Here is a 26,394-nt window from a genome sequence, read left to right as displayed (position 1 = left end):
TTCATTTTTAATGCTTTATTTATAAGTATTTACAAGTATTTACATGTTTAAGTAGTACTGATAGAACATATTGACTATGTTCAGTCTTATACTACACTACACACTACACTTCTTCCATCATTTTCTCCCTTGCCTTGTACTCATCCTCCAATCCCTTGCTCTCCTCCTCCTCCATTGCCTTGCACTTCTCCGCCATTGCTTTGCACTCCTCTGCCATTGCCTTGCACTCTTCCGCCATTGCCTTGTTCTCCTCCTCCTCCATTGTGAAAGTCAAAGCCTTGCTCTCCTCCTCCATTGCCCTGTACCACTTATCCAATCCCTTGAACTCCACCTCCATTGCCTTGAACTCCTCCTCCATCACCTTGTACTCCTCCTCCTCCATTGCCTTGCTCTCCTCCTCCTCCATTGCTTTGCACTTCTCCGCCATTGCTTTGCACTCCTCTGCCATTGCCTTGCACTCCTCTGCCATTGCCTTGTTCTCCTCCTCCTCCATTGTGAAAGTCAAAGCCTTGAACTCCTCCTCCATTGCCTTGAACTCCTCCTCCATCACCTTGTACTCCTCCTCCTCCATTGCCTTGCTCTCCTCCTCCTCCATTGCTTTGCACTTCTCCGCCATTGCTTTGCACTCCTCTGCCATTGCCTTGCACTCCTCTGCCATTGCCTTGTTCTCCTCCTCCTCCATTGTGAAAGTCAAAGCCTTGCTCTCCTCCTCCTCCATTGCCTTGCTCTCCTCCACCATTGCCCTGTACTCCTCCTCCAATCCCTTGAACTCCTCCTCCATCACCTTGTACTCCTCCTCCTCCATTGCCTTGCTCTCCTCCTTCTCCAATCCCTTGCTCTCCTCCTCCTCCATTGCCTTGAACTCCTCCTCCATCACCTTGTACTCCTCCTCCATTGCCTTGCTCTCCTCCTTCTCCAATCCCTTGCTCTCCTCCTCCTCCATTGCCTTGAACTCCTCCTCCATCACCTTGTACTCCTCCTCCTCCATTATGAAAGTCAAAGCCTTGCTCTCCTCCTCCTCCACCACCATTGCCTGGCTCTCCACTACCACCACTGCCTGGCTCTCCTCCTCCTCCACCACCACTGCCTGGCTCTCCTCCTCCTCCACCACCACTGCCTGGCTCTCCTCCTCCATTGCCTTTTTTCCTTTTCCTTTATTTGTGAAAAACTTCTTTAGCCAGGATTTTATTTTTCCTCCTTTGGCCTTCCTTTTTCTTTCCTCCTTCATTTCTGTATCTTCCCCAGGGTCATTTGGTGCCGCTGGCGGCCTAATACAGTTCAGAATACACCACTTCATGTTAAGATGCAGCACGCTCAATGTCTGATTTCTTTTGAAGTGGTGTTAGTGCCTACAGCTCAATTTATACCTTCAGAATGATGACATCAGAGTTGTCACGGTAACATTCTGTTCTAGAATTCTATTTGAAAAACAACTGTAGGTGCCATATTTGGTCAGTGGTTCAATTTTTTTTAAATTCTTTGCATTTTTAATATGCTTCATTCAGCTCATATTCTGCAGCATATATTGTATGAATTTCCATATTTACCTTAATTAGTTTACGCGCAGATAATATTCTGTACTTGCAAACAATGCAGAAACCTACCAAACATTGCCGGGCCGTTCCTGTGCTCACAGAGCGTGGTGAGCTTTACTTTACTCAGGAGGAGGACAGGCTCACATTTTCTGACCGTGGCCATGCTGTGCTATATTGTGAAAGGTGCTGAACCTAGTGATGAGACAGTTAATACCCAGATTCTGATCCTCAAAGTGTGGTCCAGCGACTTCAAGCTGGGAACCGGGGCTTGCTAAGTTTATACAATATCACGTGACCGATGACTTCCGATTCATCCTGAGGCGTAAGAGACTTCGAATCCTGTTGGCTCTTCAAAACTTTTATATAAGTGAGATGATTCTATAATTAGCAATGGTAGTGGAGGCCAGTTTTTAACCAAAGAACCACCTAAAGCCAGCCAAAGGGACTGACTCCCCTCCTTCTGGGGGTGTGCCTAAATTCTCATCTAAACCTGCCCATTTATTCACTTGCGGGGTGTTACCATGAGATGGCGCTTTCTTTACAAAAACACATTTTAGTTGTGGTCACAAGTTTACATACACAAGTACAGCGGGTATCAACCAGAATCTTTTGGTAGGCATTAGCAAGCCTCTCAGAATTTCTAGTTCATTTAAATTAGTTGGGTTCCTGGCACGGACCTGGCTTTTCAGCATAACCCACAACTGTTTTGAAGCTTGGAATCCTGATCAGGAATCAAGAAATTTACAAATGAGAGGAGGCCATTCGGCCCATCAAGTTCGTTTGAGGAGAACTTAACTAATAGCTCAGCAACTAACAGCTAACTAATTTGTTGTTCTAATATTCATTTATAGTTTTGTATTATTCCTGTAATATAATGTGATTGCACATTTTATACATCAACGTTTAATCTGTTGCATGTTATAAACTGTGAAAAGGCTAGTATTGTGTGTTTTCTTACAGTTTTTTTTCAATTGCTAAGACTGTCTCTTCACATACATGGTCCATCCTTGGCATTGCTCTGGAGAAATATCTTGGCATACAGCATTCATTGGTTGATCTTGTGTCAATTAACATAATTTGTTTATTTTATGTGTGTTTTACAATCTATTTTAGAAAGGGTCTTGATAGTAATTTAGTAAAATGATATATTTCAGTTTTGACTGTTTTACTAGCAGTTTAGGGTCAGTATGTACTTATGTGCAAAATGGCCTCTGATAAATTAATTGAAGAAAAACTTTTGAAGAATTTAGTTATTGATTGCATTTTGTATGAAAGCAAAGCAAAATGCTTAACAGTTTAGCCCACATAAGCTAATGTTGTGGTGACTGTATGAAAAGTTTTGAGAAAGCAACTTCAGTATTGCAGTATCTGTCTTAGCAATTGAAAAAAACTGTAAAATTCACACTGCCTTTCCAAACTGATTGGTGTGAGGAGCAGTGACAGACATTCCAGACTGATGGGCCATTGACAGTATGCAAAGGTGTGGTGACTCCAAAGTCACTTCAAAGTTGTAACACTTTAGTAATCAAACCTCATACAATTCTTTGAATGTCTCATTCACCTTTGTGTAGCCAGCCCCTATGTTTATAAGCTTCAGAGCTCAAAAGTCTTGGCTAGAAATGTTTATAATGTGATTTTTTTTTTTACAATTTCTCAGCACCACTGAAAATAGGTTTTTGAATAGTTTATGTTGAACTAGAACCAAGGCTGCACAAATTAACACGGGCCTTCAGCTCCGTTGTCCTCCTGCCTCTGTTGTGCAAGCACACTGTGAACCCTGGCACATTTGCATTTACTCAGACTGCTAGCTCAAATCCAAGGCAGCCTAAACCTATGTTTGTGAAATGAAAACCTTCACAAAAGCCTGCCATATACAGTACTGTGCAAAAGTTTTAGAAAATGATGTTTTGATTATCCTCGTGTTGGTGTAAAACTATGATATTATGCCTGTCAAAGTGTGTCAGCTTAGCCATTTCAGAACCTCTGCTAAAATCATCCTGGTATTTGCAGCGACCGTCCAGTGCAGCCATGTATTTTTTGACTTGGCCACTAGCACACCCCATACAGCTAGTCAATCTCTCACTGACTTTTTAAACCAATATTGTTCCATATTTCCATAGTCTGCAGCACTTCTCTGCACTTACTGCACTTCTCTGTTGCTCATGCAGCAAAAGACAATGGAGACAGAGAGGAACACTGCTTCAGTGTTTGTTGCTGTTGTGCCAGGACCAGTACACCAATATTTTGTGCAGTGGAGTTACAATACCTGATTTCAGGTATCTCACCTGACTTCACCAGGTGAATAGGAGCTGAATTTCAATGTCAAGGTACAAATGGGTCACAAAGAGGATTCTTTCTTTCCGTGAATCTGGATCAGCAGTTGCACAACATTTTACTGTAATATGCCTCTCGTTTGTTTATTTTTTGGCTTTGTTCTTTACAGTAACTTTTCTGGAGTACTGAATACGGCAAAAATGACTGATAACTAATATGTAACAACTGTACAGTATACAAATATTTTTGGTAGACGACCATACTTTTTTTTATTATAGTCTTACAGTTTCTACTTTGCATTCCAACAACTATTTTGAGTGGTAGTGTTTTCATTTCTTTGTGACTTTAGCTAGAATTTTAGGGTTTGTGCTTAGTGGATTGGTTAAAGGAGAGGAGATTTTAGGAAATGTTTAGCAATTCAGAAAAACTGTAAAATGTTACGGCGTGTCAGACTACTTTGAAAGTGGGTGAGAGGCCTCAGACTCCATAGGGTCACAGTAAATACTTATTATGCTATGTTTCTTTTATGTTCCTCTTTTTGAGTCTGGTACTATGACAAAAAATTCCCAATCTATCTATTGAGTGCTACTTTATCATTACATCCTCTTTGTGCAATGTAGTGATGTAAAGTGCTGTCAGCAAAACAGCATGATACTACCACCACCCTGCTTGACCATTGGTTCAGTCTTCTTAGGTTAAGAAAGCAACCTCACCTTGATCCCCTGCAAACATATCTCTTTTCATTGTGGCCAAGCAGAGAAGTTAATGACACATTCACACGTCATTGTGACTGCCCCCCATCCCCACCCCGTGAATATGCAGCCATCAGCAGCCTTTCAGACTGTTAGTCAGACAGAACACACTAAGGAATGTGTCTGTTTTGTTCAAGCACAGTACAGAACCATATGTTTTTTTATTTTTCATTTTCCACTCTGTCCACCTTTATTCTCCACAATCAGCCGTATTACTTTGTTTAGGCCTGTAATTAGTCTGTTACACACATCTTGGGTCACTCTCCTCTCCCAACATAACTCTTGCTTGGGCACGCTGCTGCTTTGTATCTGGCTTGGCCTCCTTGCAGATGAAGTATTTCATAATGTGCCAAACAAGCTTAGAATCTGTTTAATTTTCATATACCACACTGTCCCTCATTGCTTGACAATATCAATCTTATTACTTTGTTTAGGTCTGTAATTATTATACTGCATACATCGTGGGTCCGCCTCATCTCCAAATGGTGAAATAAAATACAAAATTCTAATTTCATCAATAAACTGACTAAAACACATTTAGGCCATCTTTGCCTCACAACAGAAGCAATTTCTTAAATTTCACAGGCCATTTATTGCAGTGTAGTCAGTTTATTAATGAAATTGGAATTTTATCTAAATATAAGAAAATTATACTTGCTTAGATTTTCATTTTTTGTAGTGAAGTTGATACCTGAATCTACCTGATTTCAGGTAAGTCACTTCAGCTTTCATAATCACTGCTCTCCCTGGTGGATGGATACATCATTGCAAGTACTTTACACACAGAGAGGTAAGGGGCGGATCATGCCGGCCCACTTGTTCATTACATCATAGTGGGGGATCTCATTACAGTCAAGGTCCCACCCAGAACCCAGCAGGGGCCAGCCAAGGATCAGCCAAGGACCAGCCAAGGTCCCTTCATGGAAACTGGGGAAAATTCAAGCGGCTACATCTGTATGTGTTTTTAAATTACAAAGATTATTTTATTTAAAAATAGTATTTAGCACGATTTGGTTTATTACAGTTTAATAATAGTTTATAATTATGACATGTTATAATGTATTTTAAAATTATTATAATCGTATTTTTAAATAATTTGTACTTAAAAAAAGTATGCGGTACATTGGGAGGAGCTTAAATTTGGCTCCGCTTATGACGACGGGAGGGGGAGCGTAATCCCTTATTCTGATTGGTCGAGGGGTTATCTCCATATATCATACATTGCCGATAGGGGGCCATATGGTTTGGGTGACATGGGTTGCAGTTAAACTTTAATAGAATAAAAATACATTACATGTATTTATTTGTGTTAATTTTAATTACGTTTTTAAGGAATAATGAAACATATGGCAGGATCAATGCAAGCTAGCGCATACACGTCCAGCGGGGTCCGTCTGGCCGCAGACACGGGCTGTTAGGACTAGGCACAAGCGCCACGGCGTATTTTAAAAGAATGTGGGGATCTGAACGGGCTATTTGACGTGATCCCCTACGGGCTGCTGGGCTACAGACACTGAGGCTCTGGTAACATGGGTTATACTGTGGGATTTAAAAGGGTCTGTGTTTCTTTGTTGATTGTTTCTTTGTACCTGTAGCATTGGAACGCTTCCTCTTGGTGTTGCTGTGTTGCGAGGACATTAAGCATTCCTGCAAAGGACCAGACTAGCCACTGTTTTAGGCTTATTTGATTGGCTTTTGGTTTTCTTTTATTAGTGCCCTGGTTGTTGATATGGGCTAAGTTGTAAGTGTAATTTTAGTATTGTAATTTGGGCGGTGGACCTCGGCCGCTACCCTCTTATGTTTGTACAACGGGATCTTTCTGTACAAGGCCGGATCCGCACAGGCTTTTGCTCTCTGCTGTTGGGGTGCCACACTGAGCGGACACTGTACTGTTGTGTGTAATGTTTGTCGTATTGTATGCTGTGTGGTGTTTTGCTGTTTTCTTTGTCACCAGGTGCCTCCTGAGCTGCGCGTGCCGATCTGACCTTACTATCTGGAGGATAGTCAGCCGCCCCGCCCCCCCCAGCAACCTTCTTTGTCTGATTTTTAGATATTTGTAATAAAGTGGATTGGATTTTATTTTTATATGCCCCTTTGTTGTTGTCCCTTTGCGGGGAGGGTTCGAACTTGCAGAAGGAACATTAGGGGTTCCTCCTGCCCTTATCAGGAGGTAGCGTAGTCAGAGAGCAGTGTGGGTATTCTTTGCTTTGGGCACCACAAGAAAGCACCGGAGTGTGTTAAAGAAACTTTAGCGGTATTAAAAAAAAGAATCAAGTTAACCCAGTTAATTCTTGTTTAAATAAATTAACGCAAGATTGTTGGCTCTTTAAAGAAAATACTGTGGCTCAACGCGCATGCGCTACATGAGAGCGAGCCAGAGAGGAGCGCGCGCGCGCTCATTTAAACAAGAATTAACCGTTATACCTTGATTCTTGTTGAAATGGTTAAAGCGTTTTACTTATTCGCATTGGCAGAAAAGGGCCAGCCCGTTTCAAAATGGCGACACCAGCCTATTTCAAATAAACGTTACGGTTATAGAGGTTTAAGTAATGAAGCACTTTTCTGCCAATGTGAATAAATTACTTAAACCCCTATAACCATAACGTGTTTTATTTGAAATAGGCGCTCCGCTGGTGTCTCCATTTTGAAACGGGCTTATTTCGACCGCGTTCACAGACCTGCCGGTTATAACCAAACTCTGGGACTCGCTTGTTTCGCCTTTTGGCCTATTTCTTCTAAAAGTTTGCTGTTCAAATGCTTTCTTCAACCTAACACTGATAAATACCGCTAAAGTTTTTCTTAAACATTTTGGTGCTTTCTTTTAAAATACGCCGTGGCGCTTGTGCCTACTCCTAACACATGGCTGCGACCGGACGGGTTCCCGCTGGACGTGTGTCTTACATTCATCCCGTTATGTTTTATTCCTTAACGTAATTAAAAATACAACAAATACATGTAATGTATTTTCATTCTATTAAAGTTTAAAGGCAACCCTTATCACCCAAATCATATGGCCCCCTATCGGCAACACGTAATAGACATTTGGAATATTCCTGACATTTCACATCTACTCACATTCAATTGAAAACACCTGTGTCTTCATTTTTAATGCTTTATTTATAAGTATTTACAAGTATTTACATGTTTAAGTAGTACTGATAGAACATATTGACTATGTTCAGTCTTACACTACACACTACACTTCTTCCATCATTTTCTCCCTTGCCTTGTACTCATCCTCCAATCCCTTGCACTCCTCCTCCTCCATTGCCTTGCACTTCTCCGCCATTGCTTTGCACTCCTCTGCCATTGCCTTGCACTCTTCTGCCATTGCCTTGTTCTCCTCCTCCTCCATTGTGAAAGTCAAAGCCTTGCTCTCCTCCTCCATTGCCCTGTACCACTTATCCAATCCCTTGAACTCCTCCTCCATTGCCTTGAACTCCTCCTCCATCACCTTGTACTCCTCCTCCTCCATTGCCTTGCTCTCCTCCTCCTCCATTGCTTTGCACTTCTCCGCCATTGCTTTGCACTCCTCTGCCATTGCCTTGCACTCCTCTGCCATTGCCTTGTTCTCCTCCTCCTCCATTGTGAAAGTCAAAGCCTTGCTCTCCTCCTCCTCCATTGCCTTGCTCTCCTCCACCATTGCCCTGTACTCCTCCTCCAATCCCTTGAACTCCTCCTCCATTGCCTTGAACTCCTCCTCCATCACCTTGTACTCCTCCTCCTCCATTGCCTTGCTTTCCTCCTTCTCCAATCCCTTGCTCTCCTCCTCCTCCATCACCTTGTACTCCTCCTCCTCCATTGCCTTGCTCTCCTCCTCCTCCAATCCCTTGCTCTCCTCCTCCTCCATTGCCTTGAACTCCTCCTCCATCACCTTGTACTCCTCCTCTTCCATTATGAAAGTCAAAGCCTTGCTCTCCTCCTCCTCCACCACCATTGCCTGGCTCTCCACTACCACCACTGCCTGGCTCTCCTCCTCCTCCACAACCACTGCCTGGCTCTCCTCCTCCTCCACCACCACTGCCTGGCTCTCCTCCTCCATTGCCTTTTTTCCTTTTCCTTTATTTGTGAAAAACTTCTTTAGCCAGGATTTTATTTTTCCTCCTTTGGCCTTCCTTTTTCTTTCCTCCTTCATTTCTGTATCTTCCCCAGGGTCATTTGGTGCCGCTGGCGGCCTAATACAGTTCAGAATACACCACTTCATGTTAAGATGCTGCACGCTCAATGTCTGATTTCTTTTGAAGTGGTGTTAGTGCCTACAGCTCAATTTATACCTTCAGAATGATGACATCAGAGTTGTCACGGTAACATTCTGTTCTAGAATTCTATTTGAAAAACAACTGTAGGTGCCATATTTGGTCAGTGGTTCAAATTTTTTTTAATTCTTTGCATTTTTAATATGCTTCATTCAGCTCATATTCTGCAGCATATATTGTATGAATTTCCATATTTACCTTAATTAGTTTACGCGCAGATAATATTCTGTACTTGCAAACAATGCAGAAACCTACCAAACATTGCCGGGCCGTTCCTGTGCTCACAGAGCGTGGTGAGCTTTACTTTACTCAGGAGGAGGACAGGCTCACATTTTCTGACCGTGGCCATGCTGTGCTATATTGTGAAAGGTGCTGAACTTAGTGATGAGACAGTGAATACCCAGATTCTGATCCTCAAAGTGTGGTCCAGCGACTTCAAGCTGGGAACCGGGGCTTGCTAAGTTTATACAATATCACGTGACCGATGACTTCCGATTCATCCTGAGGCGTAAGAGACTGCGAATCCTGTTGGCTCTTCAAAACTTTTATATAAGTGAGATGATTCTATAATTAGCAATGGTAGTGGAGGCCAGTTTTTAACCAAAGAACCACCTAAAGCCAGCCAAAGGGACTGACTCCCCTCCTTCTGGGGGTGTGCCTAAATTCTCATCTAAACCTGCCCATTTATTCACTTGCGGGGTGTTACCATGAGATGGCGCTTTCTTTACAAAAACACATTTTAGTTGTGGTCACAAGTTTACATACACAAGTACAGCGGGTATCAACCAGAATCTTTTGGTAGCCATTAGCAAGCCTCTCAGAATTTCTAGTTCATTTAAATTAGTTGGGTTCCTGGCACGGACCTGGCTTTTCAGCATAACCCACAACTGTTTTGAAGCTTGGAATCCTGATCAGGAATCAAGAAATTTACAAATGAGAGGAGGCCATTCGGCCCATCAAGTTCGTTTGAGGAGAACTTAACTAATAGCTCAGCAACTAACAGCTAACTAATTTGTTGTTCTAATATTCATTTATAGTTTTGTATTATTCCTGTAATATAATGTGATTGCACATTTTATACATCAACGTTTAATCTGTTGCATGTTATAAACTGTGAAAAGGCTAGTATTGTGTGTTTTCTTACAGTTTTTTTTCAATTGCTAAGACTGTCTCTTCACATACATGGTCCATCCTTGGCATTGCTCTGGAGAAATATCTTGGCATACAGCATTCATTGTTTGATCTTGTGTCAATTAACATAATTTGTTTATTTTATGTGTGTTTTACAATCTATTTTAGAAAGGGTCTTGATAGTAATTTAGTAAAATGATATATTTCAGTTTTGACTGTTTTACTAGCAGTTTAGGGTCAGTATGTACTTATGTGCAAAATGGCCTCTGATAAATTAATTGAAGAAAAACTTTTGAAGAATTTAGTTATTGATTGCATTTTGTATGAAAGCAAAGCAAAATGCTTAACAGTTTAGCCCACTTATTCTTACTTATTTACTTATTTATTTCTTCTAAAAGTTTGCTGTTCAAATGCTTTCTTCAACCTAACACTGATAAATACTGCTAAAGTTTTTCTTAAACATTTTGGTGCTTTCTTTTAAAATACGCCGTGGCGCTTGTGCCTACTCCTAACACATGGCTGCGACCGGACGGGTTCCCGCTGGACGTGTGTCTTACATTCATCCCGTTATGTTTTATTCCTTAACGTAATTAAAAATACAACAAATACATGTAATGTATTTTCATTCTATTAAAGTTTAAAGGCAACCCTTATCACCCAAATCATATGGCCCCCTATCGGCAACACGTAATAGACATTTGGAATATTCCTGACATTTCACATCTACTCACATTCAATTGAAAACACCTGTGTCTTCATTTTTAATGCTTTATTTATAAGTATTTACAAGTATTTACATGTTTAAGTAGTACTGATAGAACATATTGACTATGTTCAGTCTTACACTACACACTACACTTCTTCCATCATTTTCTCCCTTGCCTTGTACTCATCCTCCAATCCCTTGCTCTCCTCCTCCTCCATTGCCTTGCACTTCTCCGCCATTGCTTTGCACTCCTCTGCCATTGCCTTGCACTCTTCCGCCATTGCCTTGTTCTCCTCCTCCTCCATTGTGAAAGTCAAAGCCTTGCTCTCCTCCTCCATTGCCCTGTACCACTTATCCAATCCCTTGAACTCCTCCTCCATTGCCTTGAACTCCTCCTCCATCACCTTGTACTCCTCCTCCTCCATTGCCTTGCTCTCCTCCTCCTCCATTGCTTTGCACTTCTCCGCCATTGCTTTGCACTCCTCTGCCATTGCCTTGCACTCCTCTGCCATTGCCTTGTTCTCCTCCTCCTCCATTGTGAAAGTCAAAGCCTTGAACTCCTCCTCCATTGCCTTGAACTCCTCCTCCATCACCTTGTACTCCTCCTCCTCCATTGCCTTGCTCTCCTCCTCCTCCATTGCTTTGCACTTCTCCGCCATTGCTTTGCACTCCTCTGCCATTGCCTTGCACTCCTCTGCCATTGCCTTGTTCTCCTCCTCCTCCATTGTGAAAGTCAAAGCCTTGCTCTCCTCCTCCTCCATTGCCTTGCTCTCCTCCACCATTGCCCTGTACTCCTCCTCCAATCCCTTGAACTCCTCCTCCATTGCCTTGAACTCCTCCTCCATCACCTTGTACTCCTCCTCCTCCATTGCCTTGCTCTCCTCCTTCTCCAATCCCTTGCTCTCCTCCTCCTCCATTGCCTTGAACTCCTCCTCCATCACCTTGTACTCCTCCTCCTCCATTGCCTTGCTCTCCTCCTTCTCCAATCCCTTGCTCTCCTCCTCCTCCATCACCTTGTACTCCTCCTCCTCCATTATGAAAGTCAAAGCCTTGCTCTCCTCCTCCTCCACCACCATTGCCTGGCTCTCCACTACCACCACTGCCTGGCTCTCCTCCTCCTCCACCACCACTGCCTGGCTCTCCTCCTCCTCCACCACCACTGCCTGGCTCTCCTCCTCCATTGCCTTTTTTCCTTTTCCTTTATTTGTGAAAAACTTCTTTAGCCAGGATTTTATTTTTCCTCCTTTGGCCTTCCTTTTTCTTTCCTCCTTCATTTCTGTATCTTCCCCAGGGTCATTTGGTGCCGCTGGCGGCCTAATACAGTTCAGAATACACCACTTCATGTTAAGATGCAGCACGCTCAATGTCTGATTTCTTTTGAAGTGGTGTTAGTGCCTACAGCTCAATTTATACCTTCAGAATGATGACATCAGAGTTGTCACGGTAACATTCTGTTCTAGAATTCTATTTGAAAAACAACTGTAGGTGCCATATTTGGTCAGTGGTTCAATTTTTTTTAAATTCTTTGCATTTTTAATATGCTTCATTCAGCTCATATTCTGCAGCATATATTGTATGAATTTCCATATTTACCTTAATTAGTTTACGCGCAGATAATATTCTGTACTTGCAAACAATGCAGAAACCTACCAAACATTGCCGAGCCGTTCCTGTGCTCACAGAGCGTGGTGAGCTTTACTTTACTCAGGAGGAGGACAGGCTCACATTTTCTGACCGTGGCCATGCTGTGCTATATTGTGAAAGGTGCTGAACCTAGTGATGAGACAGTTAATACCCAGATTCTGATCCTCAAAGTGTGGTCCAGCGACTTCAAGCTGGGAACCGGGGCTTGCTAAGTTTATACAATATCACGTGACCGATGACTTCCGATTCATCCTGAGGCGTAAGAGACTTCGAATCCTGTTGGCTCTTCAAAACTTTTATATAAGTGAGATGATTCTATAATTAGCAATGGTAGTGGAGGCCAGTTTTTAACCAAAGAACCACCTAAAGCCAGCCAAAGGGACTGACTCCCCTCCCTCTGGGGGTGTGCCTAAATTCTCATCTAAACCTGCCCATTTATTCACTTGCGGGGTGTTACCATGAGATGGCGCTTTCTTTACAAAAACACATTTTAGTTGTGGTCACAAGTTTACATACACAAGTACAGCGGGTATCAACCAGAATCTTTTGGTAGCCATTAGCAAGCCTCTCAGAATTTCTAGTTCATTTAAATTAGTTGGGTTCCTGGCACGGACCTGGCTTTTCAGCATAACCCACAACTGTTTTGAAGCTTGGAATCCTGATCAGGAATCAAGAAATTTACAAATGAGAGGAGGCCATTCGGCCCATCAAGTTCGTTTGAGGAGAACTTAACTAATAGCTCAGCAACTAACAGCTAACTAATTTGTTGTTCTAATATTCATTTATAGTTTTGTATTATTCCTGTAATATAATGTGATTGCACATTTTATACATCAACGTTTAATCTGTTGCATGTTATAAACTGTGAAAAGGCTAGTATTGTGTGTTTTCTTACAGTTTTTTTTCAATTGCTAAGACTGTCTCTTCACATACATGGTCCATCCTTGGCATTGCTCTGGAGAAATATCTTGGCATACAGCATTCATTGTTTGATCTTGTGTCAATTAACATAATTTGTTTATTTTATGTGTGTTTTACAATCTATTTTAGAAAGGGTCTTGATAGTAATTTAGTAAAATGATATATTTCAGTTTTGACTGTTTTACTAGCAGTTTAGGGTCAGTATGTACTTATGTGCAAAATGGCCTCTGATAAATTAATTGAAGAAAAACTTTTGAAGAATTTAGTTATTGATTGCATTTTGTATGAAAGCAAAGCAAAATGCTTAACAGTTTAGCCCACTTATTCTTACTTATTTACTTATTTATTTCTTCTAAAAGTTTGCTGTTCAAATGCTTTCTTCAACCTAACACTGATAAATACTGCTAAAGTTTTTCTTAAACATTTTGGTGCTTTCTTTTAAAATACGCCGTGGCGCTTGTGCCTACTCCTAACACATGGCTGCGACCGGACGGGTTCCCGCTGGACGTGTGTCTTACATTCATCCCGTTATGTTTTATTCCTTAACGTAATTAAAAATACAACAAATACATGTAATGTATTTTCATTCTATTAAAGTTTAAAGGCAACCCTTATCACCCAAATCATATGGCCCCCTATCGGCAACACGTAATAGACATTTGGAATATTCCTGACATTTCACATCTACTCACATTCAATTGAAAACACCTGTGTCTTCATTTTTAATGCTTTATTTATAAGTATTTACAAGTATTTACATGTTTAAGTAGTACTGATAGAACATATTGACTATGTTCAGTCTTACACTACACACTACACTTCTTCCATCATTTTCTCCCTTGCCTTGTACTCATCCTCCAATCCCTTGCTCTCCTCCTCCTCCATTGCCTTGCACTTCTCCGCCATTGCTTTGCACTCCTCTGCCATTGCCTTGCACTCTTCCGCCATTGCCTTGTTCTCCTCCTCCTCCATTGTGAAAGTCAAAGCCTTGCTCTCCTCCTCCATTGCCCTGTACCACTTATCCAATCCCTTGAACTCCTCCTCCATTGCCTTGAACTCCTCCTCCATCACCTTGTACTCCTCCTCCTCCATTGCCTTGCTCTCCTCCTCCTCCATTGCTTTGCACTTCTCCGCCATTGCTTTGCACTCCTCTGCCATTGCCTTGCACTCCTCTGCCATTGCCTTGTTCTCCTCCTCCTCCATTGTGAAAGTCAAAGCCTTGAACTCCTCCTCCATTGCCTTGAACTCCTCCTCCATCACCTTGTACTCCTCCTCCTCCATTGCCTTGCTCTCCTCCTCCTCCATTGCTTTGCACTTCTCCGCCATTGCTTTGCACTCCTCTGCCATTGCCTTGCACTCCTCTGCCATTGCCTTGTTCTCCTCCTCCTCCATTGTGAAAGTCAAAGCCTTGCTCTCCTCCTCCTCCATTGCCTTGCTCTCCTCCACCATTGCCCTGTACTCCTCCTCCAATCCCTTGAACTCCTCCTCCATTGCCTTGAACTCCTCCTCCATCACCTTGTACTCCTCCTCCTCCATTGCCTTGCTTTCCTCCTTCTCCAATCCCTTGCTCTCCTCCTCCTCCATCACCTTGTACTCCTCCTCCTCCATTGCCTTGCTCTCCTCCTCCTCCAATCCCTTGCTCTCCTCCTCCTCCATTGCCTTGAACTCCTCCTCCATCACCTTGTACTCCTCCTCTTCCATTATGAAAGTCAAAGCCTTGCTCTCCTCCTCCTCCACCACCATTGCCTGGCTCTCCACTACCACCACTGCCTGGCTCTCCTCCTCCTCCACAACCACTGCCTGGCTCTCCTCCTCCTCCACCACCACTGCCTGGCTCTCCTCCTCCATTGCCTTTTTTCCTTTTCCTTTATTTGTGAAAAACTTCTTTAGCCAGGATTTTATTTTTCCTCCTTTGGCCTTCCTTTTTCTTTCCTCCTTCATTTCTGTATCTTCCCCAGGGTCATTTGGTGCCGCTGGCGGCCTAATACAGTTCAGAATACACCACTTCATGTTAAGATGCTGCACGCTCAATGTCTGATTTCTTTTGAAGTGGTGTTAGTGCCTACAGCTCAATTTATACCTTCAGAATGATGACATCAGAGTTGTCACGGTAACATTCTGTTCTAGAATTCTATTTGAAAAACAACTGTAGGTGCCATATTTGGTCAGTGGTTCAAATTTTTTTTAATTCTTTGCATTTTTAATATGCTTCATTCAGCTCATATTCTGCAGCATATATTGTATGAATTTCCATATTTACCTTAATTAGTTTACGCGCAGATAATATTCTGTACTTGCAAACAATGCAGAAACCTACCAAACATTGCCGGGCCGTTCCTGTGCTCACAGAGCGTGGTGAGCTTTACTTTACTCAGGAGGAGGACAGGCTCACATTTTCTGACCGTGGCCATGCTGTGCTATATTGTGAAAGGTGCTGAACTTAGTGATGAGACAGTGAATACCCAGATTCTGATCCTCAAAGTGTGGTCCAGCGACTTCAAGCTGGGAACCGGGGCTTGCTAAGTTTATACAATATCACGTGACCGATGACTTCCGATTCATCCTGAGGCGTAAGAGACTGCGAATCCTGTTGGCTCTTCAAAACTTTTATATAAGTGAGATGATTCTATAATTAGCAATGGTAGTGGAGGCCAGTTTTTAACCAAAGAACCACCTAAAGCCAGCCAAAGGGACTGACTCCCCTCCTTCTGGGGGTGTGCCTAAATTCTCATCTAAACCTGCCCATTTATTCACTTGCGGGGTGTTACCATGAGATGGCGCTTTCTTTACAAAAACACATTTTAGTTGTGGTCACAAGTTTACATACACAAGTACAGCGGGTATCAACCAGAATCTTTTGGTAGCCATTAGCAAGCCTCTCAGAATTTCTAGTTCATTTAAATTAGTTGGGTTCCTGGCACGGACCTGGCTTTTCAGCATAACCCACAACTGTTTTGAAGCTTGGAATCCTGATCAGGAATCAAGAAATTTACAAATGAGAGGAGGCCATTCGGCCCATCAAGTTCGTTTGAGGAGAACTTAACTAATAGCTCAGCAACTAACAGCTAACTAATTTGTTGTTCTAATATTCATTTATAGTTTTGTATTATTCCTGTAATATAATGTGATTGCACATTTTATACATCAACGTTTAATCTGTTGCATGTTATAAACTGTGAAAAGGCTAGTATTGTGTGTTTTCTTACAGTTTTTTTTCAATTGCTAAGACTGTCTCTTCACATACATGGTCCATCCTTGGCATTGCTCTGGAGAAATATCTTGGCATACAGCATTCATTGTTTGATCTTGTGTCAATTAACATAATTTGTTTATTTTATGTGTGTTTTACAATCTATTTTAGAAAGGGTCTTGATAGTAATTTAGTAAAATGATATATTTCAGTTTTGACTGTTTTACTAGCAGTTTAGGGTCAGTATGTACTTATGTGCAAAATGGCCTCTGATAAATTAATTGAAGAAAAACTTTTGAAGAATTTAGTTATTGATTGCATTTTGTATGAAAGCAAAGCAAAATGCTTAACAGTTTAGCCCACTTATTCTTACTTATTTACTTATTTATTTCTTCTAAAAGTTTGCTGTTCAAATGCTTTCTTCAACCTAACACTGATAAATACTGCTAAAGTTTTTCTTAAACATTTTGGTGCTTTCTTTTAAAATACGACGTGGCGCTTGTGCCTACTCCTAACACATGGCTGCGACCGGACGGGTTCCCGCTGGACGTGTGTCTTACATTCATCCCGTTATGTTTTATTCCTTAACGTAATTAAAAATACAACAAATACATGTAATGTATTTTCATTCTATTAAAGTTTAAAGGCAACCCTTATCACCCAAATCATATGGCCCCCTATCGGCAACACGTAATAGACATTTGGAATATTCCTGACATTTCACATCTACTCACATTCAATTGAAAACACCTGTGTCTTCATTTTTAATGCTTTATTTATAAGTATTTACAAGTATTTACATGTTTAAGTAGTACTGATAGAACATATTGACTATGTTCAGTCTTACACTACACACTACACTTCTTCCATCATTTTCTCCCTTGCCTTGTACTCATCCTCCAATCCCTTGCTCTCCTCCTCCTCCATTGCCTTGCACTTCTCCGCCATTGCTTTGCACTCCTCTGCCATTGCCTTGCACTCTTCCGCCATTGCCTTGTTCTCCTCCTCCTCCATTGTGAAAGTCAAAGCCTTGCTCTCCTCCTCCATTGCCCTGTACCACTTATCCAATCCCTTGAACTCCTCCTCCATTGCCTTGAACTCCTCCTCCATCACCTTGTACTCCTCCTCCTCCATTGCCTTGCTCTCCTCCTCCTCCATTGCTTTGCACTTCTCCGCCATTGCTTTGCACTCCTCTGCCATTGCCTTGCACTCCTCTGCCATTGCCTTGTTCTCCTCCTCCTCCATTGTGAAAGTCAAAGCCTTGAACTCCTCCTCCATTGCCTTGAACTCCTCCTCCATCACCTTGTACTCCTCCTCCTCCATTGCCTTGCTCTCCTCCTCCTCCATTGCTTTGCACTTCTCCGCCATTGCTTTGCACTCCTCTGCCATTGCCTTGTTCTCCTCCTCCTCCATTGTGAAAGTCAAAGCCTTGCTCTCCTCCTCCTCCATTGCCTTGCTCTCCTCCACCATTGCCCTGTACTCCTCCTCCAATCCCTTGAACTCCTCCTCCATTGCCTTGAACTCCTCCTCCATCACCTTGTACTCCTCCTCCTCCATTGCCTTGCTCTCCTCCTCCTCCATTGCTTTGCACTTCTCCGCCATTGCTTTGCACTCCTCTGCCATTGCCTTGCACTCCTCTGCCATTGCCTTGTTCTCCTCCTCCTCCATTGTGAAAGTCAAAGCCTTGAACTCCTCCTCCATTGCCTTGAACTCCTCCTCCATCACCTTGTACTCCTCCTCCTCCATTGCCTTGCTCTCCTCCTCCTCCATTGCTTTGCACTTCTCCGCCATTGCTTTGCACTCCTCTGCCATTGCCTTGCACTCCTCTGCCATTGCCTTGTTCTCCTCCTCCTCCATTGTGAAAGTCAAAGCCTTGCTCTCCTCCTCCTCCATTGCCTTGCTCTCCTCCACCATTGCCCTGTACTCCTCCTCCAATCCCTTGAACTCCTCCTCCATTGCCTTGAACTCCTCCTCCATCACCTTGTACTCCTCCTCCTCCATTGCCTTGCTTTCCTCCTTCTCCAATCCCTTGCTCTCCTCCTCCTCCATCACCTTGTACTCCTCCTCCTCCATTGCCTTGCTCTCCTCCTCCTCCAATCCCTTGCTCTCCTCCTCCTCCATTGCCTTGAACTCCTCCTCCATCACCTTGTACTCCTCCTCTTCCATTATGAAAGTCAAAGCCTTGCTCTCCTCCTCCTCCACCACCATTGCCTGGCTCTCCACTACCACCACTGCCTGGCTCTCCTCCTCCTCCACAACCACTGCCTGGCTCTCCTCCTCCTCCACCACCACTGCCTGGCTCTCCTCCTCCATTGCCTTTTTTCCTTTTCCTTTATTTGTGAAAAACTTCTTTAGCCAGGATTTTATTTTTCCTCCTTTGGCCTTCCTTTTTCTTTCCTCCTTCATTTCTGTATCTTCCCCAGGGTCATTTGGTGCCGCTGGCGGCCTAATACAGTTCAGAATACACCACTTCATGTTAAGATGCTGCACGCTCAATGTCTGATTTCTTTTGAAGTGGTGTTAGTGCCTACAGCTCAATTTATACCTTCAGAATGATGACATCAGAGTTGTCACGGTAACATTCTGTTCTAGAATTCTATTTGAAAAACAACTGTAGGTGCCATATTTGGTCAGTGGTTCAAATTTTTTTTTATTCTTTGCATTTTTAATATGCTTCATTCAGCTCATATTCTGCAGCATATATTGTATGAATTTCCATATTTACCTTAATTAGTTTACGCGCAGATAATATTCTGTACTTGCAAACAATGCAGAAACCTACCAAACATTGCCGGGCCGTTCCTGTGCTCACAGAGCGTGGTGAGCTTTACTTTACTCAGGAGGAGGACAGGCTCACATTTTCTGACCGTGGCCATGCTGTGCTATATTGTGAAAGGTGCTGAACTTAGTGATGAGACAGTGAATACCCAGATTCTGATCCTCAAAGTGTGGTCCAGCGACTTCAAGCTGGGAACCGGGGCTTGCTAAGTTTATACAATATCACGTGACCGATGACTTCCGATTCATCCTGAGGCGTAAGAGACTGCGAATCCTGTTGGCTCTTCAAAACTTTTATATAAGTGAGATGATTCTATAATTAGCAATGGTAGTGGAGGCCAGTTTTTAACCAAAGAACCACCTAAAGCCAGCCAAAGGGACTGACTCCCCTCCTTCTGGGGGTGTGCCTAAATTCTCATCTAAACCTGCCCATTTATTCACTTGCGGGGTGTTACCATGAGATGGCGCTTTCTTTACAAAAACACATTTTAGTTGTGGTCACAAGTTTACATACACAAGTACAGCGGGTATCAACCAGAATCTTTTGGTAGCCATTAGCAAGCCTCTCAGAATTTCTAGTTCATTTAAATTAGTTGGGTTCCTGGCACGGACCTGGCTTTTCAGCATAACCCACAACTGTTTTGAAGCTTGGAATCCTGATCAGGAATCAAGAAATTTACAAATGAGAGGAGGCCATTCGGCCCATCAAGTTCGTTTGAGGAGAACTTAACTAATAGCTCAGCAACTAACAGCTAACTAATTTGTTGTTCTAATATTCATTTATAGTTTTGTATTATTCCTGTAATATAATGTGATTGCACATTTTATACATCAACGTTTAATCTGTTGCATGTTATAAACTGTGAAAAGGCTAGTATTGTGTGTTTTCTTACAGTTTTTTTTCAATTGCTAAGACTGTCTCTTCACATACATGGTCCATCCTTGGCATTGCTCTGGAGAAATATCTTGGCATACAGCATTCATTGTTTGATCTTGTGTCAATTAACATAATTTGTTTATTTTATGTGTGTTTTACAATCTATTTTAGAAAGGGTCTTGATAGTAATTTAGTAAAATGATATATTTCAGTTTTGACTGTTTTACTAGCAGTTTAGGGTCAGTATGTACTTATGTGCAAAATGGCCTCTGATAAATTAATTGAAGAAAAACTTTTGAAGAATTTAGTTATTGATTGCATTTTGTATGAAAGCAAAGCAAAATGCTTAACAGTTTAGCCCACTTATTCTTACTTATTTACTTATTTATTTCTTCTAAAAGTTTGCTGTTCAAATGCTTTCTTCAACCTAACACTGATAAATACTGCTAAAGTTTTTCTTAAACATTTTGGTGCTTTCTTTTAAAATACGCCGTGGCGCTTGTGCCTACTCCTAACACATGGCTGCGACCGGACGGGTTCCCGCTGGACGTGTGTCTTACATTCATCCCGTTATGTTTTATTCCTTAACGTAATTAAAAATACAACAAATACATGTAATGTATTTTCATTCTATTAAAGTTTAAAGGCAACCCTTATCACCCAAATCATATGGCCCCCTATCGGCAACACGTAATAGACATTTGGAATATTCCTGACATTTCACATCTACTCACATTCAATTGAAAACACCTGTGTCTTCATTTTTAATGCTTTATTTATAAGTATTTACAAGTATTTACATGTTTAAGTAGTACTGATAGAACATATTGACTATGTTCAGTTTTATACTACACTACACACTACACTTCTTCCATCATTTTCTCCCTTGCCTTGTACTCATCCTCCAATCCCTTGCTCTCCTCCTCCTCCATTGCCTTGCACTTCTCCGCCATTGCTTTGCACTCCTCTGCCATTGCCTTGCACTCTTCCGCCATTGCCTTGTTCTCCTCCTCCTCCATTGTGAAAGTCAAAGCCTTGCTCTCCTCCTCCATTGCCCTGTACCACTTATCCAATCCCTTGAACTCCTCCTCCATTGCCTTGAACTCCTCCTCCATCACCTTGTACTCCTCCTCCATTGCCTTGCTCTCCTCCTCCTCCATTGCTTTGCACTTCTCCGCCATTGCTTTGCACTCCTCTGCCATTGCCTTGCACTCCTCTGCCATTGCCTTGTTCTCCTCCTCCTCCATTGTGAAAGTCAAAGCCTTGAACTCCTCCTCCATTGCCTTGAACTCCTCCTCCATCACCTTGTACTCCTCCTCCTCCATTGCCTTGCTCTCCTCCTCCTCCATTGCTTTGCACTTCTCCGCCATTGCTTTGCACTCCTCTGCCATTGCCTTGCACTCCTCTGCCATTGCCTTGTTCTCCTCCTCCTCCATTGTGAAAGTCAAAGCCTTGCTCTCTTCCTCCTCCATTGCCTTGCTCTCCTCCACCATTGCCCTGTACTCCTCCTCCAATCCCTTGAACTCCTCCTCCATTGCCTTGAACTCCTCCTCCATCACCTTGTACTCCTCCTCCTCCATTGCCTTGCTCTCCTCCTCCTCCATTGCTTTGCACTTCTCCGCCATTGCTTTGCACTCCTCTGCCATTGCCTTGCACTCCTCTGCCATTGCCTTGTTCTCCTCCTCCTCCATTGTGAAAGTCAAAGCCTTGAACTCCTCCTCCATTGCCTTGAACTCCTCCTCCATCACCTTGTACTCCTCCTCCTCCATTGCCTTGCTCTCCTCCTCCTCCATTGCTTTGCACTTCTCCGCCATTGCTTTGCACTCCTCTGCCATTGCCTTGCACTCCTCTGCCATTGCCTTGTTCTCCTCCTCCTCCATTGTGAAAGTCAAAGCCTTGCTCTCCTCCTCCTCCATTGCCTTGCTCTCCTCCACCATTGCCCTGTACTCCTCCTCCAATCCCTTGAACTCCTCCTCCATTGCCTTGAACTCCTCCTCCATCACCTTGTACTCCTCCTCCTCCATTGCCTTGCTTTCCTCCTTCTCCAATCCCTTGCTCTCCTCCTCCTCCATCACCTTGTACTCCTCCTCCATTGCCTTGCTCTCCTCCTCCTCCAATCCCTTGCTCTCCTCCTCCTCCATTGCCTTGAACTCCTCCTCCATCACCTTGTACTCCTCCTCTTCCATTATGAAAGTCAAAGCCTTGCTCTCCTCCTCCTCCACCACCATTGCCTGGCTCTCCACTACCACCACTGCCTGGCTCTCCTCCTCCTCCACAACCACTGCCTGGCTCTCCTCCTCCTCCACCACCACTGCCTGGCTCTCCTCCTCCATTGCCTTTTTTCCTTTTCCTTTATTTGTGAAAAACTTCTTTAGCCAGGATTTTATTTTTCCTCCTTTGGCCTTCCTTTTTCTTTCCTCCTTCATTTCTGTATCTTCCCCAGGGTCATTTGGTGCCGCTGGCGGCCTAATACAGTTCAGAATACACCACTTCATGTTAAGATGCTGCACGCTCAATGTCTGATTTCTTTTGAAGTGGTGTTAGTGCCTACAGCTCAATTTATACCTTCAGAATGATGACATCAGAGTTGTCACGGTAACATTCTGTTCTAGAATTCTATTTGAAAAACAACTGTAGGTGCCATATTTGGTCAGTGGTTCAAATTTTTTTTAATTCTTTGCATTTTTAATATGCTTCATTCAGCTCATATTCTGCAGCATATATTTTATGAATTTCCATATTTACCTTAATTAGTTTACGCGCAGATAATATTCTGTACTTGCAAACAATGCAGAAACCTACCAAACATTGCCGGGCCGTTCCTGTGCTCACAGAGCGTGGTGAGCTTTACTTTACTCAGGAGGAGGACAGGCTCACATTTTCTGACCGTGGCCATGCTGTGCTATATTGTGAAAGGTGCTGAACTTAGTGATGAGACAGTGAATACCCAGATTCTGATCCTCAAAGTGTGGTCCAGCGACTTCAAGCTGGGAACCGGGGCTTGCTAAGTTTATACAATATCACGTGACCGATGACTTCCGATTCATCCTGAGGCGTAAGAGACTGCGAATCCTGTTGGCTCTTCAAAACTTTTATATAAGTGAGATGATTCTATAATTAGCAATGGTAGTGGAGGCCAGTTTTTAACCAAAGAACCACCTAAAGCCAGCCAAAGGGACTGACTCCCCTCCTTCTGGGGGTGTGCCTAAATTCTCATCTAAACCTGCCCATTTATTCACTTGCGGGGTGTTACCATGAGATGGCGCTTTCTTTACAAAAACACATTTTAGTTGTGGTCACAAGTTTACATACACAAGTACAGCGGGTATCAACCAGAATCTTTTGGTAGCCATTAGCAAGCCTCTCAGAATTTCTAGTTCATTTAAATTAGTTGGGTTCCTGGCACGGACCTGGCTTTTCAGCATAACCCACAACTGTTTTGAAGCTTGGAATCCTGATCAGGAATCAAGAAATTTACAAATGAGAGGAGGCCATTCGGCCCATCAAGTTTGTTTGAGGAGAACTTAACTAATAGCTCAGCAACTAACAGCTAACTAATTTGTTGTTCTAATATTCATTTATAGTTTTGTATTATTCCTGTAATATAATGTGATTGCACATTTTATACATCAACGTTTAATCTGTTGCATGTTATAAACTGTGAAAAGGCTAGTATTGTGTGTTTTCTTACAGTTTTTTTTCAATTGCTAAGACTGTCTCTTCACATACATGGTCCATCCTTGGCATTGCTCTGGAGAAATATCTTGGCATACAGCATTCATTGTTTGATCTTGTGTCAATTAACATAATTTGTTTATTTTATGTGTGTTTTACAATCTATTTTAGAAAGGGTCTTGATAGTAATTTAGTAAAATGATATATTTCAGTTTTGACTGTTTTACTAGCAGTTTAGGGTCAGTATGTACTTATGTGCAAAATGGCCTCTGATAAATTAATTGAAGAAAAACTTTTGAAGAATTTAGTTATTGATTGCATTTTGTATGAAAGCAAAGCAAAATGCTTAACAGTTTAGCCCACTTATTCTTACTTATTTACTTATTTATTTCTTCTAAAAGTTTGCTGTTCAAATGCTTTCTTCAACCTAACACTGATAAATACTGCTAAAGTTTTTCTTAAACATTTTGGTGCTTTCTTTTAAAATACGCCGTGGCGCTTGTGCCTACTCCTAACACATGGCTGCGACCGGACGGGTTCCCGCTGGACGTGTGTCTTACATTCATCCCGTTATGTTTTATTCCTTAACGTAATTAAAAATACAACAAATACATGTAATGTATTTTCATTCTATTAAAGTTTAAAGGCAACCCTTATCACCCAAATCATATGGCCCCCTATCGGCAACACGTAATAGACATTTGGAATATTCCTGACATTTCACATCTACTCACATTCAATTGAAAACACCTGTGTCTTCATTTTTAATGCTTTATTTATAAGTATTTACAAGTATTTACATGTTTAAGTAGTACTGATAGAACATATTGACTATGTTCAGTCTTACACTACACACTACACTTCTTCCATCATTTTCTCCCTTGCCTTGTACTCATCCTCCAATCCCTTGCTCTCCTCCTCCTCCATTGCCTTGCACTTCTCCGCCATTGCTTTGCACTCCTCTGCCATTGCCTTGCACTCTTCCGCCATTGCCTTGTTCTCCTCCTCCTCCATTGTGAAAGTCAAAGCCTTGCTCTCCTCCTCCATTGCCCTGTACCACTTATCCAATCCCTTGAACTCCTCCTCCATTGCCTTGAACTCCTCCTCCATCACCTTGTACTCCTCCTCCTCCATTGCCTTGCTCTCCTCCTCCTCCATTGCTTTGCACTTCTCCGCCATTGCTTTGCACTCCTCTGCCATTGCCTTGCACTCCTCTGCCATTGCCTTGTTCTCCTCCTCCTCCATTGTGAAAGTCAAAGCCTTGAACTCCTCCTCCATTGCCTTGAACTCCTCCTCCATCACCTTGTACTCCTCCTCCTCCATTGCCTTGCTCTCCTCCTCCTCCATTGCTTTGCACTTCTCCGCCATTGCTTTGCACTCCTCTGCCATTGCCTTGTTCTCCTCCTCCTCCATTGTGAAAGTCAAAGCCTTGCTCTCCTCCTCCTCCATTGCCTTGCTCTCCTCCTCCATTGCCCTGTACCACTTATCCAATCCCTTGAACTCCTCCTCCATTGCCTTGAACTCCTCCTCCATCACCTTGTACTCCTCCTCCTCCATTGCCTTGCTCTCCTCCTCCTCCATTGCTTTGCACTTCTCCGCCATTGCTTTGCACTCCTCTGCCATTGCCTTGCACTCCTCTGCCATTGCCTTGTTCTCCTCCTCCTCCATTGTGAAAGTCAAAGCCTTGAACTCCTCCTCCATTGCCTTGAACTCCTCCTCCATCACCTTGTACTCCTCCTCCTCCATTGCCTTGCTCTCCTCCTCCTCCATTGCTTTGCACTTCTCCGCCATTGCTTTGCACTCCTCTGCCATTGCCTTGCACTCCTCTGCCATTGCCTTGCTCTCCTCCTCCTCCATTGCCTTGCTCTCCTCCACCATTGCCCTGTACTCCTCCTCCAATCCCTTGAACTCCTCCTCCATTGCCTTGAACTCCTCCTCCATCACCTTGTACTCCTCCTCCTCCATTGCCTTGCTTTCCTCCTTCTCCAATCCCTTGCTCTCCTCCTCCTCCATCACCTTGTACTCCTCCTCCTCCATTGCCTTGCTCTCCTCCTCCTCCAATCCCTTGCTCTCCTCCTCCTCCATTGCCTTGAACTCCTCCTCCATCACCTTGTACTCCTCCTCTTCCATTATGAAAGTCAAAGCCTTGCTCTCCTCCTCCTCCACCACCATTGCCTGGCTCTCCACTACCACCACTGCCTGGCTCTCCTCCTCCTCCACAACCACTGCCTGGCTCTCCTCCTCCTCCACCACCACTGCCTGGCTCTCCTCCTCCATTGCCTTTTTTCCTTTTCCTTTATTTGTGAAAAACTTCTTTAGCCAGGATTTTATTTTTCCTCCTTTGGCCTTCCTTTTTCTTTCCTCCTTCATTTCTGTATCTTCCCCAGGGTCATTTGGTGCCGCTGGCGGCCTAATACAGTTCAGAATACACCACTTCATGTTAAGATGCTGCACGCTCAATGTCTGATTTCTTTTGAAGTGGTGTTAGTGCCTACAGCTCAATTTATACCTTCAGAATGATGACATCAGAGTTGTCACGGTAACATTCTGTTCTAGAATTCTATTTGAAAAACAACTGTAGGTGCCATATTTGGTCAGTGGTTCAAATTTTTTTTAATTCTTTGCATTTTTAATATGCTTCATTCAGCTCATATT

General features: G+C 42.9%; 3 protein-coding genes across 12 annotated transcripts; all 3 read right to left on the bottom strand.

The window, feature by feature from the left end:
• LOC125709065 (golgin subfamily A member 6-like protein 22) lies at positions 1 to 26,394 on the bottom strand. 10 transcript variants are annotated; one of them, XM_048977120.1, is made up of 4 exons: positions 22,863 to 23,697; positions 11,596 to 12,300; positions 10,876 to 11,058; positions 1 to 856 (listed from the first exon to the last, which is right to left on the bottom strand). In XM_048977120.1, exons 2-4 carry the CDS (start codon positions 11,995 to 11,997, stop codon positions 104 to 106), a joined length of 1,338 nt encoding a protein of 445 aa, XP_048833077.1. In that variant the 5' UTR covers positions 11,998 to 12,300; positions 22,863 to 23,697; the 3' UTR covers positions 1 to 103. The 10 variants fall into 10 exon arrangements, with proteins under 10 accessions (XP_048833077.1, XP_048833078.1, XP_048833079.1 ...); XM_048977121.1 differs by lacking the exon at positions 22,863 to 23,697 and adding an exon at positions 14,900 to 15,364 and having other exon boundaries at positions 11,596 to 11,667; XM_048977122.1 differs by lacking the exons at positions 10,876 to 11,058; positions 22,863 to 23,697 and adding an exon at positions 25,849 to 26,394 and having other exon boundaries at positions 1 to 877; positions 11,503 to 11,667.
• LOC125709059 (golgin subfamily A member 6-like protein 22) lies at positions 17,167 to 22,716 on the bottom strand. The gene is made up of 2 exons (XM_048977098.1): positions 22,140 to 22,716; positions 17,167 to 18,554 (listed from the first exon to the last, which is right to left on the bottom strand). The coding sequence occupies exons 1-2, from the start codon at positions 22,557 to 22,559 to the stop codon at positions 17,265 to 17,267; spliced, it is 1,710 nt and encodes a 569-aa protein (XP_048833055.1). The 5' UTR covers positions 22,560 to 22,716; the 3' UTR covers positions 17,167 to 17,264.
• Positions 20,914 to 21,800, bottom strand: LOC125709072 (golgin subfamily A member 6-like protein 6). Its single transcript, XM_048977138.1, has 2 exons — positions 21,624 to 21,800; positions 20,914 to 21,182 (listed from the first exon to the last, which is right to left on the bottom strand). Exons 1-2 carry the CDS (start codon positions 21,786 to 21,788, stop codon positions 20,925 to 20,927), a joined length of 423 nt encoding a protein of 140 aa, XP_048833095.1. The 5' UTR covers positions 21,789 to 21,800; the 3' UTR covers positions 20,914 to 20,924.

The sequence above is a fragment of the Brienomyrus brachyistius genome, chromosome 15, assembly GCF_023856365.1.
Source record: "Brienomyrus brachyistius isolate T26 chromosome 15, BBRACH_0.4, whole genome shotgun sequence".
NCBI lineage: Eukaryota > Metazoa > Chordata > Actinopteri > Osteoglossiformes > Mormyridae > Brienomyrus > Brienomyrus brachyistius.
This window is presented reverse-complemented; position numbering and strand designations above follow the sequence as displayed.